Below are 18,716 nucleotides of genomic sequence, written 5' to 3' on the forward strand. Positions count from 1 at the left end.
TTTTGGAGTGGGTGACTTTAGAAGGAGGTGCCTGGCTGTGGTCATGAGAGTTTTGCTCTGTTTGGGGGCTTTTTCATGAAGATGAGCTGAGCCACATGCGTGGGATGGTGTACAGGCACATTCTTTTTTTTTTTTTTTAACGATTTAAACTTTTTATGCAGACACATTCTTGCCTGTGACTTTGACAAGAATCCCATCAGCAGCCCGGCCAGAGACAATGCCCCAAACAACTCTGAGTGGCAAGGGCGGTCTTGGAAAGGAAGCAGGCTTTGGAGCCAGAAAGACTTAGTTAAAGGTCTAGCCTGATCACTCATTTGCAAATTACTTCATCTCTCAGAACCTTAGTTTTTCCAGCTGTGGCTTGGGCATAATACCCACCTCGTAGCATTCTTACAAGGTAAGCCCCTGGTACATAGCACTCAAGTTATTGATTCTTTCCCTTCCCTCTTTTTATTTCTCAAATCTATTAATAAAACAAAACTTCTGATGCTTGATCTTGTACAATAATGTCATGCAGCAACTTCAAAACTATCTCATCCACCCAAGGCAGTTTTGAGTCTTTTTTGATTTTAAAAATTAGAAATTCCAATCAAATTTTGGAACTTTTTTCCTTAAAGTTGTTTTAAACACAAAGCAATACAATTTACCCATACAAGATAAACATTTTTATGTTCTTTATGAACTTCAATTTGTAGTTGCATTTTTTAACTTTTAAATTAAAAAATCATTACAAATGCATTGGAAGAAAGGAAGGAGGCTAAAACAGAGGTGAGGGGGAGGATGAGTAGATTCCTGTAGTGTGAGGGTGTGAGATATACACTTTTACTTTAGCATTTGAATTTTCTAGAAAGACTATTATTGCCTTCCCCCCCCCATCTTTATTGGACTATAATTGCTTTACAGTATTGTGTTAGCTTCTGCTGTACCACAAAGTGAATCAGCTGTATATATACATATATCCCCATATCCCCTCCCTCTTGAGCCTCCCTCCCACCCTCCCTATCCCACCCCTTTAGGTCTTCACAAAGCACCAAGCTGATCTCCCTGTGCTCTGTAGCAGCTTCCCACTAGCTATCTATTTTACATTTGGTAGTATGTATATATCAATGCTACTCTCTCACTATGTCCCAGCCTCCCCTTCCCCCACCTGGTGTCCTCAAGTCCGTTCTCTACATCTGCATCTTTATTCCTGCCTTGTTGCTAGGTTCATCAGTACTGTTTTTCTAGATTCCTTATATATGCATTAGCATATGGTATTTGTTTTTCTCTTTTTGATTTACTTCACTCTGTATGACAGATTCTAGGTCCATCCACCTCACTACAAAGAGCTCAATTTCGTTCCTTTTTATGGCTGTGTAATATTTTTATACTTTAAAAATAATATATTTTTTAATTTTAAAAAATGTGACTCTCCCACTTTTAACTCCCCTCAAACCAACCCTGGGCAATTAGCAGGCAGTGTGTGCGAGGGAGTGGACAGCTCCTGAGATACTGCAGGTGTGCAGGATAAGGCCAAGAGGAGGAGGTGACTGGTGTGATAAAAAGGTAGAGGGATATGTGTACATATGAAATTGTGCCCTTCACCTTCAAAAAGGAAAATACCACTTACCACTCATTCAATGAAAAGGTTTGTTTCCCAGCTTTTTCCACAGAAGGAAAAGAACCCAGATTCTTAAAGAAAAAGAAGAAAAAGAAAAGAAAACCTAGAAGGACAGAAATAAAAATGAAAATAGCCACTTGAAAGAGTGCTGGGATGATGGGTGAATTTTTTCTCATGTTTCTTGTTCTGTAAGGAAGGTTGAGAGTCATCTGATACAGACCATGCCTTTTTGGAGGATGTGTGTGTGTGTGTGTGTATTTGTGTGTGGATGTGTGTGTAGTGTGTATACATGGATGTAAGTGTGGAATTATGTACTGTGTGTAAACCTGCGTGTGGAATGTAGATACTGCGCAGTGTGTGTAGAGTTGTGTGTGTGTGTGTGTGTGTGAGAGAGAGAGAGAGGGACAGGAATGTGGACGTGCGTGGAGTGTGTGCATGAGAGGGTGTGTGTGTGACGTGTGGCTGTGTGGACGCAAGCATGGAAAGGGGTGTGTGTGTGTGGAACCTGGAGAGTGTGCACAAGTGTGGGGTGTACAGTTTGGAGGCTGAGAGAGGGAGCCTCGCTGTGTGAAGAGTGATGTGAGGTTGTGAGTGTGTGTGAACCTGTGTGTGTGTAGAGTGTGCACACTGCGTGCGGATTTGGGAGTGTGTGGCAGGTACGCGGAGGGCGGTCTTGTGTGAGCCCCCTCCCCTCCCTTCTCCCCCCCCTCCCCCCCCGCCTCCCCTCCCCTCCCCCTCTCCCCTCCCCCCCACCCCCCTGCCGGGTCTGCGGCAGCGGGAGCGCGCGGCGCCGCGGAGGCCGCCCCTTTGCGGAAGGCGGCGGGAGAGGGAGGGCGGGTGAGGGCAGGCGTCCCGGCCGGAAGCGCGCCGGTCCCGGCGGGGCGGCCGCGGACATGTGCAGGATGTCGTTCAAGGTGAGCGCCGCGGGCTCCAGCGGGGAGCGCCGGGCGGGCGGTAGACCTGCGGCGGCGGAGCCCGCACCCTCCGCCGCCCGGAGCCGCCGCGGGCCCGCAGGGTGGGGTGGCCGCCGCCCCGGGGGTCGGCGGAGGACGGGAGGGAGCGACCGGGCCGGGTGGCCCCTGTGGTTGGTGGTCTGGGGTTGCGGGCTTTGCCCGAAAGGCTGTCGGTACTTCTGACTGCAGGTTCTGGCTGCAGGTGCGGTGAGCCGGGCCGCGGGGACTGTCGCCGGGGTAACAGTCGGCGGGGGCGGGCGCGGGGAAGAAGCCCTGGGCCGGCGCTTCGCAGGGACCCGGGCTGCGGCACCGATTCCCGGTCCGCGTCCGCCTTCCCGAACGCCAGCCTCCTCCCCACAGTACTTTTTTGACACTGAAGCTGAGTGACCAGGGCAGAGTGGAGCTGCAATTAATTACCAGGCTTCAGTGTCCAAAGAGTTTATTAAAGTCATTCATTTAACCCCCACAGTTTAGGATGAAGATGAGGTTCACTGATTTGCCTCTGTTGAAGGTTTTAATAAAAAATAGTAGTTAAAGTGTATTGAGCCCGACTCTGAACCAAGGGCATCACGGTGCATCTTCTGAATCCTCAGGAGGACCCATGAAATGGTACTTTGGTGTGTTCCCCCCCTTCCCTCCCCCCCCCTTTTTTTTTTTTTTACAAATAAAACTAAAATATGGAGAAGTTAAATAACTCCTCCCACAGCCGTGCAGCCAGTGAGTGAATGGTGTTCAGACTGAAACCCTGGTCTGTCTGGCTCCAAGCCAGTGTAATCCCACCTCTTGCAGTAGCTCATGTAAGTAGAGGAGTGACATGGTGAGATTTGCAGGTTGGAAAGATCTCTGGCTACAGTTTGGAGAAGAGAATGGAGCTGGGAGACCAGCCAGTACAATGTTGGGGTCATCTTGTTAAATGGTACCAGGCTAGGGCACAGGTTTTGAGAATAGAAGGAAGCAGAGAAATGTGAGTGACTTAAAAAATGTTTTAGTCTGCAGAATTCGGTAATTGACGTTATTCACTCAGTTAGGGAAGGCCAGAGAGATAAAGTTAAAATATTTGGTGTGGGACATACAAAGTTTAAGAATGGATGGGCGTCTAAGTACAGTTGTTGGATAGACAGATGTACAAACTGGGAGCCCAGGAAGGTGGTCTAGGCAGGAGATAGAGATGAGATTTAGGAGTGAGCAGCTAAGGGGTCATTGAACCCATGGGAATGAATGTGACTGCCCAGTGAGATCATGTAAAGGTAGAAAATAAGAGGACTGAGGACAGAATGTTGAAGAAGCACAAGACTTAAGAATGAGCAGAATAAGAGAAGCCCATTGAGAAAATGGAGGAGCAGACAGAAATGTATGAGAAGAATCAGAAGCATGTGCTGTCATTAAGCCAAGAATCTCTGGTCTTTCGATAAAGGTGGGGAGGGACACAGAGTTAAATACCACAGAGAAATCAAACAAGCTAAGAATCGAAAAGTGCTCATTGAGTTTAGTAACAAAACAGGATCTGGTGACCTTGCTGAGAGCAGTTTCATTGCAATGTTGAATTCAGAAGCCAGACTGTAATAGCTTGAAAAGAGAGTGGGTGGAAACCACAAGTGGAGAGAACTCTTTCAAAACATTCTGCAGGAAACAGTGGCTGCAGCAAGGATCCAGACTTGGCCAAGGGTTTGTTTGCCCTAAAATGGCAGAGGCTTGAGCATCTTTATTTTTTATTATTGTTATTTTTTTTGGCTGGGCCTCGCGGCTTGTGGGATCTTAGTTCCCCTACCAAGGATTGAACCTGGGCCCTCAGTTGTGAAAGTGCAGAGTCCTAACCACTGGGATTCCTGAGCATCTTTCAGTGACAATAGACATCTCAACAATAAACAGACAACCCAGTTTGAAAACGGACAAAGGATCTGAATAGACGTTTCTCCCAAGGAGGTATACAAATAGCCAATAAGCCCTTGAAAGGATATTTGATATCATTAGCCATCAGGGAAATGCAAATCAAAACCACAGTGAGGTACCACTTCACACCCATTACGATGATTACAGTCAGCCAGACACACAGTGACAAGTGTTGGCAAGGATATGGAGAAATTGGAACCCTCGTTACGTTGCCGGTAGGAACGTAAAATGATGCAGCCATAATAGAAAACAGTCTGGTCATTCTTCAGAATTAACCACGGAGTTACCATATTACCCAGCACTTCTGCTTCTAGGTGTATATGCAAGAGAAATGACAACGTTTGTCAGGGATTTATATCTCACGGCGCTGGAGGCTTAAAAGTCCACAATCAAGCTGCTGGCAGGTTTGGTGTCTCGTGAGATCCATCTTCCTGGCTTGCAAACAGCCACCTTCTGGCTGAATCCTCAGATAGGGGAGAGAGGGAACTCTAGTGTCTTCCTTTTCCTCTAAGGGCACTAATCCCACCATGGCAGCTCCACCCTCATGACCCAATCGAAACTTAATTACCTCCCAAAGGCCTCACCTCCAGATATCTTCATATCGGGGGTTCAGACTTCAACACAGGAGCTTGGAGGGGGGAGGGCACAAACACTAGTCCATACCATGGTATACCTAGACGACGGGTTATCACACAACAACCGAAGGAATGGAGCTCTCATACAGCGGCAACATGGATGGACCTTGAAAACATTATAAGTGCAAAAAACCAGACACAAAAGACCATGTATTATATGGTTCCATTTATCTGAAATGTCCAGAATAGGCAAGTCCATACAGACAGAAGGTCGATTATTGGTTGCCAGGGGCTGGGGGGAAAGGGGTGATGGGGAGTGATTGTTAATAGATACGAGGTTTCTCTTTCAGTTGATGGGAATGTTCTTGAATAGTGGTGATGGTTGTGAAACTTTGAGATTAAACTAAAAACCACTGAATTATGTGCTTTAAAAGAATGAATTTTACAGTATGTAAATTATATCCCAATAAAAGGTATTTTAAGATGACAACAGGGAGGGCTGAGAAGGCTTGGGCATGGAGGGGATGACTGAGCTGAGTGCTAAAGTTCTCAGGAGGTGGGGGGGCAGAGGTATTGATGTTTTGTCAAGTGAAGGGCAGGATGAGATCAGAATTTGGGATGGGCAGAAAGGAAGATGCCAAGATTTTCAATGAAGAAGGAAGAATGATTAGGAGGCGACACCTACCTTGAAGGGAGGCAGAGGATGAGAAGGTGGGATGGCCTGAGTCTTGAAGCTGCAGAGATGTGTATGCCTGATGAGAAGGGCAGGGTCTGGAAGCCAGATGAGGAGGGCCCGACCCCATTCCCCACCCTAGGGCTGGGGTGGGATCAGGCCCAGCCTCCATCAGGGAGACAGGAAGCTCGCTGCTAGCTGCTAGGTGAAGGAGGAAGATGGTTGATTTTCCAGCAAGTTCCAAAAGGCACAGAGGGAAGACTTGAGGGGGCAGGGGGAGGGGAGGAGAGTCACAGGTCGGGTGACTAACCCTACACTAGCCCCAGCTCACATCAGCCCATTGAAAAGAATAGCGACTTTTGGGAATTCCCTGGCAGTCCAGTGGTTAGGACTCAGCACTTTCACTACCAGGAGCCCAGGTTCGATCCCTGTTTGGGGAACTAAGATCCCACAAGCACTTTTATTGTACATTTTTGGAAGGATTTGTATGCTATTGCTTTTAAAATGATTTAGCAACAAATAACATTTAATTTACATTTGTCCACGACTTTTCTGCAATTTAGTAATTCTTATACAGTAAGAAAATCAGACCTGCAGATTATATTCATGTGTCAGTGATATTTTATGAACACCAATTTTAGCAATTAGTAAAGTTCACAACATGTTATATTTTGTAGATAGTGAGTGAAGTTTTCATTAACGTTGGTTTTGGAGCCATAGATTAACTGTTTCATTTTCATAGGCGGCTGAAAGGTTCACAGGCCCTGGGACTCCAAGGCCTGCATTGAAAAGACCCAGCATTGTTGGCTGAGTCTGTGGAACGATAAACAGAGCATTTGAAACCACAGTTTAGCTTCTTCTCCATGACTCAGAGTCACCACTTGTAGGGCTATTTGCTTCTGAACCACGTGGACACCCTTTCTATCCTTTCTCCATTATGCTGTCAGCAGTCCCCTCTCGCTGGTAGAGCTTTGCCTCCAGTAAACTTCCTCTTTCGCTGTTGTCAACTCCTAATTTGTTCTGGTTGGGAAAAGAGACACATGTTTGTTGGAATTGTTTTTAAAGTAAAAGCAAACTCAGAGTGCAGGTCTGAGTCTTTTTTTATGTGTGGAATAAAGCTCGTGGATTTCAGTACATTGACTTTTTTTTTAAGATTTATTTATTTACTTATTTTTTGGCTGCATTGGGTCTTCGTTGCTATGCGTGGGCTTTCTCTAGTTGTGGTGAGCCAGGGCTACACTTCCTTGCAATGCGCGGGTTTCTTATTGTGTTGGCTTCTTTTGTTGCGGAGCACAGGCCCATGGGCTTCAGTAGTTGCAGTGCATGGGCTCAGTAGTTGTGGCTGGTGGGTTTAGTTGCTCCACGGCAGGTGGTATCTTCCTGGGGCAGGAATCAAACCCATGTCCCCTGCATTGGCAGGCGGATTCTTAACCACTGCACCACCAGGGAAGCCCCAGTACGTTGACTTTTGTCTTTATAACAGCTATGGCAACTACTCAGGACTTATTCTCCAGGGCTGAGGTTGCCAAAAGGCTGGCACAATTTGGGGGTTTACACCCTAACCCAATGAGGGAGGTCACCATGCCAGAGGAAACATCACTAGATAAAGAATAATAACTGGGTCTTTTCTGAGCATGTCTTACCCAACAGGATAAAGCATCTCAATACCAGGTTTCATCTTGGTGATAGAAATTGCTTATGCCTTGGCCAGACATACAGGAACGTGTATGTTCCATCCTTGTTCTGAAAGTATGTAAATTATCTCAAAATCAGCTCTAGTTCATCAATCAGCTGAAGTTATTTGGATGAGCCACAGGAAGATAAATTAACAAAGCCACGTGTGTTTTTTTAACAGCTTTATTGAAATACGGATCACATACCATGTAATTCACCCAGTTCAAGTGTTTGTTTCAGTGGTTTCTAGCAACCATGAGCTAAGAGTTGTGCAATCATGAGCATAATCTATTTTAGAATATTTTAATCACCCCAGAAACAAACCACATACCTATTAGCAGTCACTCTGTATTCCTCCAAACATCCTCATTTCAGAAAACTGCTAAACTACTTCCTACCTCTATTGATTGGCCTATTCTGAACATACATGTGTTAAACAGATTTTAAACATGCTCTTGAGTTTTGAGTTTGGAGATGCCAGTGTTACACAGTGTTATACAGGCCTACCTCTAAGGCAGAATGCCTGGGCAAATAAATCACTTACTTTCTCTCTTCAGTTTCCTATCACTTATAGAAGTGTAATGATACTTACAACAGGGTTAAATGCTAAGTTAATGTTTATTAAGCAATTCTGTACATTTTAGCCGTTTAGCACAGAGCGCAACGGTGACATCTCAAAAACCTCCTTCTGCTCGTGGTCTCTCAACCCTCCTTATCCCCGTATTTAATGCGGCTTCTAACATCCGAGAAATTCACCATTGAGCAAAGCTAATGTTCTCTTGACTGGATTAATTATACACACTTGAAATCCACGGTATTCTCAACCCTTTTTTAAACCAATAGTTTAGATCTCTACCCCTTCTTAGCTTTTAATCAGAATTCCAGTTCTGTACAAGTAACAGCTTCCCTCTGTGCTTCTCTCCCCTTCCTTCCTGTATTTAATTTCTGGTAATGTGCTAATGAGCAGGATGTGAGCCAAAACTCTGGCAGTAAATGGGAAGAGAAAAGAGAAGAGAAGATGGCATATATGGAAGGTTATACTCAGGTTTTCTCACAACATATAAGATACAGGATCTCAGACTCTAGACCCAAACAGACTGGAGTTTGGATCCTGGCTCTGTCACTTCCTAGCTGCATGACCTTGAGTAAGTCACTTCTGTGCCTCAGTTTCCTCATCTTAAAAATGGGAACAGTAACACCTGCCTCGTGGGGTTGTTTTGGGAATTAAAAGCGTTAGCGCAGTGAGAGCGCTCAGCACACTGCTTGACACAGAGCAAGAACCCAGCGTAGGCTGTCGTTGCTGTTAACTCATGATGTCACAACCGATAGCCTGATTGCAGAGACCCAAAAAATCCAAGAAAGAGGTTAAATAGTAATTGCCCGACTGGTGAAGTACCTTTGGATTTGTGAGAAGCATTTTCACGTGCATCAGCTCCTTTAAAGGCGAAAGAGCTGCACTTTATAAGCAGCATTTTATGATTATGTGCAGATTGTACCCAGAGGAGGTTTGGAAGTTAACCAGGCAATGTGGCCTGTAGACCCCAAAGAGAAAGAAAGTTGGGGGACTTTCCATCTTGGCAGAAGAGGAGCTTGGAACGAGGGTAGAAAGGAGGTCACTGGGGTCCACGCTGCCTTTTCCTTGCTGTCTCAGGAGGAGAATGCCACAGGAGGCAGGACAGGGGGATGGCTGAAAGCCCAGCCTCAGGCACCAGACTGCCTGGGGCTGAAGTCTGCCTTGTCGCCTCTCGCTTCTCACTTACGTCATCTGAGCAGTGGGGTAGTAATGTACCCACTTCAGCGAGCTGTGATGAGCAGTAAATGAGCTAGCCTCTGCGGAGCATGTGGCACTAGGACGGAGTGAGCCCTTGCTAAGTATTAGCTCAGGACGCCTGCCCGCCAGTAAATGTGTCTGCCGCGGTGTGATAGAACTCACCCATTGCTTTGCCAGACGTTTCCACATAGGTGCCCTGTAGGCACCTAAAACTTGGCATGTTCAAAGCTGAACTCATGACTTTTTTTCCCATAATCTGCCCTTCAAACTGTATTTTCCACATTCATGAGTGGCACCACATCTGCCAGGCTCCGTCTCCCTCCACTCCTGCTCAGACAGTCACAGTCCAAGACTGTTCCGATTAGCTCCTTAAACTTTCTCCTGTCTGTCTCATCCTACCATCCCCACTATCTCAGCTCACCGTCTCTTCCCTGTCTGTGCACTGCCTCGTTACCTTGTAGACAGCATTCTCAGTCTGGCTCCAGTCCTTAGTTCGTTCTTCCTGAGGCTGCCACAGGACCTTCTAAAATGCAAACTGGTGGTCTCTCCCCACCTTAAAACCCTTCCTTGACTCCCTAGTCCCACCGGAAAAAGTCCAAGCTCCATCACATGGCATAGCAAGGATGTGGCCCTGACTACCTGCTCTATGGCATCTCCTGCCCTCTCCCCCAACATCCTTCACTCCAACCCTTCCGAGCTAGTGATGGTTCCCAGGATGCCCCCATGTCCTTGCATCAGCACCCTGTGTGCCTGGGATACTCGTTTCCTACTGGTCCATAAAGCAATTGGAGCAGAGATCAAGGTTGACTGGTACCTGTAGTCCTAGCCCAGTGCCACTGTCCCAGGCACGTGCCAGTGACCAAGCAAATTAATTCTTCTGGACAGCATTTTAAAGGGCTGTGAGGACTGTGCATTTAGAGCTTGCATCTCTTGAGTGTTTACTGTCACAGTGCATTTGCACGTATTACCTCATTTATCCTCTAACAATCCATGATAGAGATACAGTCGACCGTCTGTGTCTGCAGGTTCTGCATCTGCCGGTTCAACCACAGGTCAAAAATACCCAGAAACAAAAATTCCAGGAAGTTCCAAAAAGGAGAACTTGGATTTGCCTGGCACTGGCAACTATTTACATAGCATTTACATTGTATAAGGTATCATAAGTAACCTAGAGATGATTTAAAGTATATGGGAGGACACTTTAAATATATACAGTTTACTGTATGTCAATTATACCTCAATAAAAGTTCTTAAAAAAAAAACATGCATCCAAGAGGGAAAAAAAAAAAAAAATGACAAGCTACTTAAAAGATAAACTGTAAATCCAATAAGCATTGGTTACTCACTACTTAAAAAAAAAAGCATATGGGAGGATATGTGTAGGTTATATGCAAGTACAATGCCAATTTATGAGACTTGAGCATCCACAGATTTTGGTATCTGCAGGGGGTCCTGGAACCAATCCCCCAAGGATAGTGACTATACTACCACTATTCATATGATTCTCATTTTCCTGGGGCAGAGAGAAATTAAGTAACCTGCCCAAGGTCAGAGAACTGGAAAGTAGCAGGACCAGGACTTGAACTCAGCTCTCTCTTACCCTAGATTGATTATTCTTTCATGCCTCCACCTCCCAGTAAATCAAGCCCTGGCGGGAAAATGAAAGATTTACACCTTTTCCCAAAACAGTTTCTAGAGCCTTGTGGGAAACCATGATGTCTAGCCTGTGCAGGAGAGGAATCCCCAAGGCCATCCTAAAGGCAGGAGAGGCTCCTGGCTGGAAAGCTTGTTGTGACAATAGAAGTTTGTGGTTTGCAGATGGTTTTTGAAAGGCATTTGGGGTTAAAGTGAAACAAAATCACTGAAAATGATTTGCAGTTTATTACTCTCAAGTTTTCATGTTTCCAGAAAAGCCAACAGAGCTGTTCCATGTTGCATATTAAATTCTCTTCCTGATTCACCCCCCCCAAACTTCATCTTGGCCTTGTGCAATCTCTCTATTAAAGGGGCATTGTTTCATGATTTATTGTACAAGTCAAACCAGCCTTACCATTGCTTCACCTGCCTACTAACAGCTGGGTAACATCGGACCCAGCCTGGTGCAAAAGCCACAAACACCGGGTGTGAAAACTCCTGGGCAGTAAAACTTACACCTTCACGGGAAGCAAATTGTTCACCTGGAATTTAAGGTGATTTTTTCCCTCCTGACTGAGCCAGGAAAGCATCCCAAGCATGTTTGCAGTCTGCTTACCACTCCCCACTTCGCCACGCTCTCTTCGCCGTGCACAAGAACACGAAGTGGTGTGTGTGCTGAAGGGCTTCTGAAAGGAGGTCCTCACAGCCACAGATGCTGCCACCGCCCTGCTGCCACTGGACTTTCACCCGTGATGGCTCCACGGAGCAGCTGAAATTGTCAGTCTTTTCTTTTTAACTTCGTGTTGGTGAGTTAGGTATTGTCTGTAATACCTTACCGATAGATTTACTTAGAAGACATATTGCGTAAAAGACCTTCTGGGTCAGATACGTGCTTTAAGCCCACCCCAAAAAAGTCTTTTTGTGAAACAATTTGAGTACTAGAAAATTTCGTGAGGTCAGCAGGATTCTTTATTAGTACCAATGCTCTGAGTTTAATTTTGCCTGTTGATTCCAACTTTGTAAAGAAAGTGGACAGAAGGAAGGAAACGAGCATTTGTAAGGGTGTAGGATGTGCTGGACACTCTATTCGCCTGCATCATTTAATTTTTACCATAAACTTCAAGGCAAGTAATGTGTTCTCCATCTAAGCAAGGGGAAACCAGGACTCACCAGGGCCCAGTCTGTTGTCCAGGGCTGAGGTTGAAACCTAGAGCGGTCTGGTTCTGTCTGTCCTTCCATCCCCCACCATGGGTTCTCTGCAAATTCACATCAATCTGTTTTAGAGAGGGTGGTTGTACTGCAGTCAACTCTGCCGCTCTGATTCTGGAGAACTTCTCCAGCTCTATTCCTTCCATAGTTGTGGTTCCAGCGTTAACTTAGCAGCTATAAAATGACCCAGCAGTGGAGTGAAGGATCCACCTGAGGACGCGTAGCAACATTTTCTGCCCAGAGTACCTTGTGCTCAACAGAAACCTCTGGCAAGTTCCACAAAGAAAATTCAGTGGAGGGAAAGTGAGGCATTTACCCAGGCAGGTGGAATCAGGTAGAAAATATTGAGGGCACAAAAAAGGTGCTGATAAACCCAGAATTGGGAGAGATTTCCCTCTGCTTACAGGCAAAGAGAGATATGGGAATACTTCAGGGAGGAAATAGCATTTAAGCAGGACCTTGGCCTTGAAAGATGGGGGAAAATTCATTTCAAACCAAAAGGAAACTGTGAACAAAGACACGGAGGCAGGAAAGCGAGGACATTGGTGGGAAATAGGGTATTAATAGTGCTGTGTAGTCAACAACACGGCTCTTCATCACAGCCCCATGGCTCGGGTATGCAGATCCAGTAACCAAGTGTGCCACAATCACCCGTTGCCGGAGGAGCAACCTTTCAAATGATCAGACACATCTGGAAAGTCTCCCCTGTGAATGGTAGCGTGTATTTGCGTAGACGTGGTCACGTTAACAAAGGTCGGTTTTAAGATCCTGTTTCATCTTGCTTCCGCAGAAGGAAACCCCGCTTGCCAACGCGGCGTTCTGGGCGGCGAGGAGGGGCAACCTGGCTCTGCTCCGGCTGCTGCTGAACAGCGGCCGCGTGGACGTGGACTGCAGGGACAGTGTACGGACCGGTCCATGCGGTACACGCGTGCCGGGAGCTCGCCGGCCCCTGCTGGATACCCTTCCCCTGCTGAATACCCTCCCCTTCACAGTGCTTGTCGCTTTTTTCATGTGTTTGCTTGCTTCATCCTTTCAAAAAGTCCAAAGTGTTGACTCCTGTGGGGAACTTCAAAACATAGGGGGGAAGCCATTCCCTGCATAAAACAGAGGGGCTGCAGTGGGGGAAGAGACACGTCACTGAGCATCAGAGCTGGCCAAGTCGGAGGAGAAAAGGGGGAGGTGATTCAGAGCAGAAGGGGGCTGCCGCAGATGTGGGAGTCGGGTTTTTTTTTTTCACTAAGAGATGGAAGCCTCCACCTGGCCTCTTATCCCTTCATTACCTCTGCAGTCATCAGTGCACTCATCGGCGATGGAGGGGAACTAAAAACAGGGCCTCCCGCCCAGCAGGCATCACCCTTCCCTCCTCAGCTAGCGGCAGTGATTTCTCTGTTCTCAGGACGGCATGTCTGGGGACTAAGAGGACCTCAGATGAGGAGAGAGAGGAGATGTTTTGATTTTAGGGATTAAATAGAAATGTTTTCACAGGAGCCTTCTTGTTTTCCTGAAAATAGGGTGTGTCATTTCCAGCTTTTATTGCACACATTTGGTAGGTGACATCAGCCACCAGCTCAAGTGAGGTATCAAAGTTTGCTCTACGTGCCCCCCCCACCCGGGGAGGGCATCGGTGCGGGAGAACTTGGCATGCACCTCCAGACCCCACCTTAACTTTCTCCAGCTTGCTCTGTGTCCCAGAGTCAGAGCTGTCTGGCCTGCCCCAGGGGACTTTGCTTCCCTCTGGCCTCCAGTAGGGTTTGGCCAGTGGGAGTGTTGACAGGAATCAGAGGGAGGGAGGACAGGGATGTTGGGGAGTCCAGCCCTCCACCCCGTCCTGTCTGGCAGCAGCGCCCTCACGCTCTCCATCCTGCGAGCCGCCACCTGCCCCTCACGCCTTCGGCCCTGGGCTGGCAGTGCAGCCCCACTGTACTTGCTCCCTGTCCTGTTCTTTGTAGTTTCCCTGCATCCAGAGCATAGCTTTATAAATAGTCTCTGTATTAAATTATCTCAATTTGAATGTACCGTCTGTTCTTTGCCGGAACCCAGACTGATATGGGGTCTTGGGCATCTGTGAACTGGTTGTCAGGTCTTATTGGGTCTTGCCAGGCAGCAGGGCCACACTGGACAGAACTGGGCCCGTTTTCATTGTGGCCTCACCCACTGACCATGTTGATGACCACTTTACTCCTTTTTCTAAAAGTCACCCCTTTTCAGACACCCCGTGTGACTTTCTCCTGACTTCCAGCTTTGTGTAGCTTGATACATCCACAGATCCCTCTTCCTTATTCTCTTTCTCCTTTGTCCCAACCTCTAACTTTTTCTTGGTTGACCATCACGTAGAAGTGAAATACAATCTGTAAAGAAGCATTTTGGTTGTTTCCTTCATCTTTCCTTACTTTAGGTGAGCCTAACATTTTTTATTTTCTTTTTAAAATATCAAGTTAAGCGCTCTATGCTTCCTCTAACTCATGATTGATTTGTATTTTGAGACCAGCGTGACTCATGATGAAAAAATTTTCTTACCTCTCGTGTAAAGGATACATTCATAGCTTGTCTGTTCAGACTGGCTTTACATCAGGGAATCTTCTGTCTGAATGCTGAATAAAAATGATCTCGCATTCAAGAGGAATTTAGTAACACCAAGTTTGCTATTCTAATCTTGAAAAACATGAGGGAAGGCGTCCCCCTGAAGGATGGTTGGTACAGCCAACAGTAAGGTCTTATACTCAAATACCAAATATGGGGGTCACATGGGGTAGAAAAACATCATAGAGCACTCGTATGAAACCATTAACTTTTTTTGACTCTACCTGTACTTTTTATTTATAGCAAACAAGACTTTCCCAAAATTAGGATTGTCATTCACACAAGTCAACAAAAAACAATAACCTAACATTTACTGAGGCATCATAATATTATTTTAATATCTAACACTTACTGAATATTTCTTACCATGCTAAGCACATTGCCTGAATTATCGCTTTTTCCCATTTGATTTAATCAGGCAGATACTTTTATTATTCTGCATCTTACAGGTGAGGAAAATGAGCCTTTGAAAGGTCAGGTCACCAGCCCAGAGTCATACTGTCAGTGACCACTGAACTATACTGCCTTCCTACAAAATCCCGCAGCTGTAAATAGCACGAGGCTTCTGAGAGTCGCTTGTCACCCCGTACCTAGTGAGCCTTCCTCACAGGCAGAACCCTCTGTCTCTTGTCATCTGCTCCACAAAGGCAGGCTGCTGAATATGCAGAGGAGGTGGTTCAGATTACAATTTTGAGCCCTTGGAAAACAACTGCAAGTTAAACCACAAAAGTCCACTTGAATTGGAAGGGTCCGTATCAGGTGGTATGTCTCAAGTCCTTGAATCTTAAAGTTGGCAGAGACCTTGGCAATGGTCTCATCCCGCTCCTCATCTTAAAGATGAAGTAAATGAGCCCCAGGGATTGTGAGCAGTGTGCCCCGGGTTATGCTGCTGGTTGATGACAGAGGTGGACCCCAGGCTTCTGGCTCTCACTTCTGTAGTCTCTCATTGCATCTTTACCTGAATCAGTTTGAAGGTAAAGAATTCTAAACTCAGAAAACCAACTAGTACCACTTCACCTGCTTTTTTGCATTAATAACAGTGTTTTGGCTCTGGAATCATTTAATAAGGATCATAAAATGAGGGCGTTACATCGCTGCTGCCTCCAAATGCAGTAACCATGGTTCACTTGGACTGTGTTCCTGAGGGTAATGCAAGTGAGTGAATGTTTCAGTTGAAAACTCCAGCCTCAGCAAGTTGTCACTTTGCTGTTTCCTGGCTGGTCTGCATTCTAAAATTATTCATGAGGCACTTTTATTTACTGCGGGAGATGTTGCACTCAGTTCAGACCTGGGAGGAGCTGACGTCTGCAGTCTCTTCTCCAGGCCTCCTCTCTGGTGTCATGTGGCCTAACTGCTCATCTGTCTCTCCCTCACCCAGCACGGCACCACGCTCCTCATGGTCGCCTCCTACGCTGGCCACATAGACTGTGTGAGGGAGCTCGTCCTCCAGGGAGCTGACATCAACCTCCAGAGAGAGGTAGGTCAGGTTTTGCACGTGAATAAGAATAACGCCGGTGACAGAGATGTGAGGTTTACACAATAGTGAATTGTTAAGAAGGACTAGAGTATAATTGTCCTTCTGAATCCTCGGAGGATTGGTTCCAGGACCGCATATCCAAAATTCACAGATGCTCAGGTCCTTTATATAACGTGACAGAGTATTTGCATATAACCTACATGCATCTTCCCGTATACTTTAAACATCTCTCGATTGCTTATAATACCTAATACAATGTAAATGCTATGTAAATAGTTGCTAGTGCATGGGGAAAAAAAGTTGGAACTTTCTGGAATTTTTCTTTTTTTTTGTAGTTAATTAATTTATTGGATGCATTGGGTCTTCATTGCTGCACACGGGCTTTCTCCAGTTGTGGCAAGTAGCGAGCTGGGGTCACTCTTCATTGTGGTGCTCAGGCTCCTCATTGCAGTGGCTTCTCTTGTTGTGGAGCATGGGCTCTAGGCACATGGGCTGCAACAGTTGGGGTACATGGGCTCAATAGTTGTGGCTCGAGGGCTCTAGAGTGCAGGCTCAGTAGTTGTGGCGCACGGGCTTAGTTGTTCCGCGGCAAGAGGGCATCTTCCTGGAGCAGGGATTGAACCTGTGTCCCCTGCAATGGCAGGCGGATTCTTAACCACCACACCCCCTAGGAAGTCCCATGGAATTTTTCTTTTTTTAACATTTCCTTCTGTGGTTAGTTGAATCCACGAATGTAAAACATATGGATATGGAGAACCGACTGTAATCATTGCTTTTTTTCTATGTGACATGAAAACCCAGGTTGCAGACCATATTGTGTCTAAATAAGGCCCTGAGAGGGACCATTGGTTGTACTTCAGTTAAACAGATGTTCTCAGGCCCGTGTTGCATCTGACATAACCAAACCTCCAACCACATTCCTTAAACACTCATATGTTTCACCCTGAACCTAAATGAGTTCTTCCTTCTTCCTTTGGGATAAGATGCTATAGAAGATATAGGATTTTCATAGAGATCATTATATTTTTAGAAGGATTGGGTCACCCACCTGTTGTTAGGCAGGCTCACTGACTAGCCTACCTCAGCCATCCTCACCAAGCTGTGTTTGCAAAGGACTTCTCTGACCGATCATGTGTTAAATAAGTTCTCCCCCCAAAAGCCATGTGGTGAACATCGGACTAAAATGTAAGCCTGTTCTCACACTTATTCGAGGGCTGTCTCGGGAGTCCCATCTGGCCAGAGGACCCATTCTCGGTCCCATGCAGAGGAGCAGTGGGAGGCTGGGGCTTCAGGTCTGGGGAGGCTGCATGTACTTCCAAGCCAGTCCAGGGCTTGTGAGTTCACCTCTGTGGCAACACATTCAAGGTCACACCTAGAGTGAACGTGACCTCAGTCCATAGGGACTCGGACCTGATGTGGGCATCCCAGGGCAAGCTCCAAACCGGACAGGAGGGCTTGGTTTTCCTTGATGCACTCTAATCAGAGGCCCTGCCTTGCAGTTGTTTCAGAAAGAATGATTCACCAACCAAACTGGCATCAAGCACCATGCCCTTCTCCCAGGCTGGACCCCTATCCCTGAGTGGAGAAAATTAAGATGCACCATGTGTAAGGTCTGCATGTTCCTCGGGGCATCTAGAAGTCCCTCCCTCCCTCTCCCCTATGGGTGTCACCTTGGCCGTGGACTGTGGGAGAATGACCCTTGATGGATAGAATGTGGATGCTGGTTCTCCACACCCCTGATCAGCAAGCCTGGACTTCAAGAGGAGCAGTACAGAGACTACCGCAAATCCATCCAGTCTCCTCCCAGATAGGTTCTTCTGAGCAATTTCCACAACACTGGAGCATTGTTTTAGGTCATTTTCACTTTAGGAGCTAATTTTCTTCTGGAAGGAAAACGTTTGGGCCCATTTAGAATTCTACTTTAAAACTTCCCTAAACTTTTCATTTTTTTCCCTGCTTTACAGCCTTTGTTTATTTTAACTTTAAAGAAAAGACAGATTTTCTCTAATAAAAACAATGCAGTACAGATCTGCTTACTCAAAAACTTTATCGTGAAGGGCTAGTTCAGCATACACAAAAATCTCTTAAGAACAACGGAGAGAAGCTGGGAGAAGAAAGAGAAGCATTTGTTTGATTTCCAGCCAGTGTATGGTTTTTATGGTTTTTATGTTTATCTTTTTGGTACCAAGTGCTCAACTGATGTTCTTGGAGATGAAAACCATTGTTCGTTGAACACAATGGCCCTTGAAGACTTAAGTGTGTCGGGTTTAGAGGTAACCTGTGTGGCTCAAATAACGATGGTGTATAGTTCCTCGGTGATCCACAGAATTCCCTGAGCCAGGCTAGTCTGGAAAAATAGCAAAAGAGAGGCTTTGACCTTACCCACATGTTTTGGAGGCTGGAAGAGAGTACCTGGCAGTGCTGTGGAACTGACGCTTAGAGCAGACTTCTTTCTCTGTTCATTTGTAATCCATTTTGCAATATCAGAATATTTGTCTCCTGAAGAGGTACCTGGCATTGTTTTCTTTATCGGCTGTCTAGACACATAGAGTTTTGCACACTTTGGTAGTCTCTAAAATTCATGTCTATTAGGAAGATGAGGGAATTCCCTGGCAATCCAGTGGTTAGAACTCCGTGCTTGCACTGCAGGGGGCACAGGTTTGATCCCTGGTCGGGGAA

The 18,716-nt window shown here is 46.2% G+C and overlaps 1 protein-coding gene across 5 annotated transcripts in view; it reads left to right on the forward strand.

Annotated features, from left to right (window-relative positions):
- The first annotated feature begins 2,418 nt into the window (after positions 1 to 2,418).
- ANKRD29 (ankyrin repeat domain 29) overlaps positions 2,419 to 18,716 on the forward strand; it is a 42,471-nt gene continuing 26,173 nt past the window's right edge. For 4 of the 5 annotated variants that reach the window (XM_057698313.1, XM_057698311.1, XM_057698314.1 and 1 more), the window contains exons 1-3: positions 2,419 to 2,514; positions 12,771 to 12,881; positions 15,939 to 16,037. In XM_057698313.1, coding sequence (XP_057554296.1) covers positions 2,494 to 2,514; positions 12,771 to 12,881; positions 15,939 to 16,037 — 231 coding nt within the window. In that variant the 5' untranslated portion in view covers positions 2,419 to 2,493. Of the gene's footprint in view, positions 2,515 to 11,353; positions 11,578 to 12,770; positions 12,882 to 15,938; positions 16,038 to 18,716 lie in introns of all 5 variants that reach the window. The other variant, XM_057698315.1, reaches the window with a different exon arrangement.

This window comes from Hippopotamus amphibius, chromosome 11, assembly GCF_030028045.1.
Source record: "Hippopotamus amphibius kiboko isolate mHipAmp2 chromosome 11, mHipAmp2.hap2, whole genome shotgun sequence".
Taxonomy (NCBI): Eukaryota; Metazoa; Chordata; class Mammalia; order Artiodactyla; family Hippopotamidae; genus Hippopotamus; species Hippopotamus amphibius.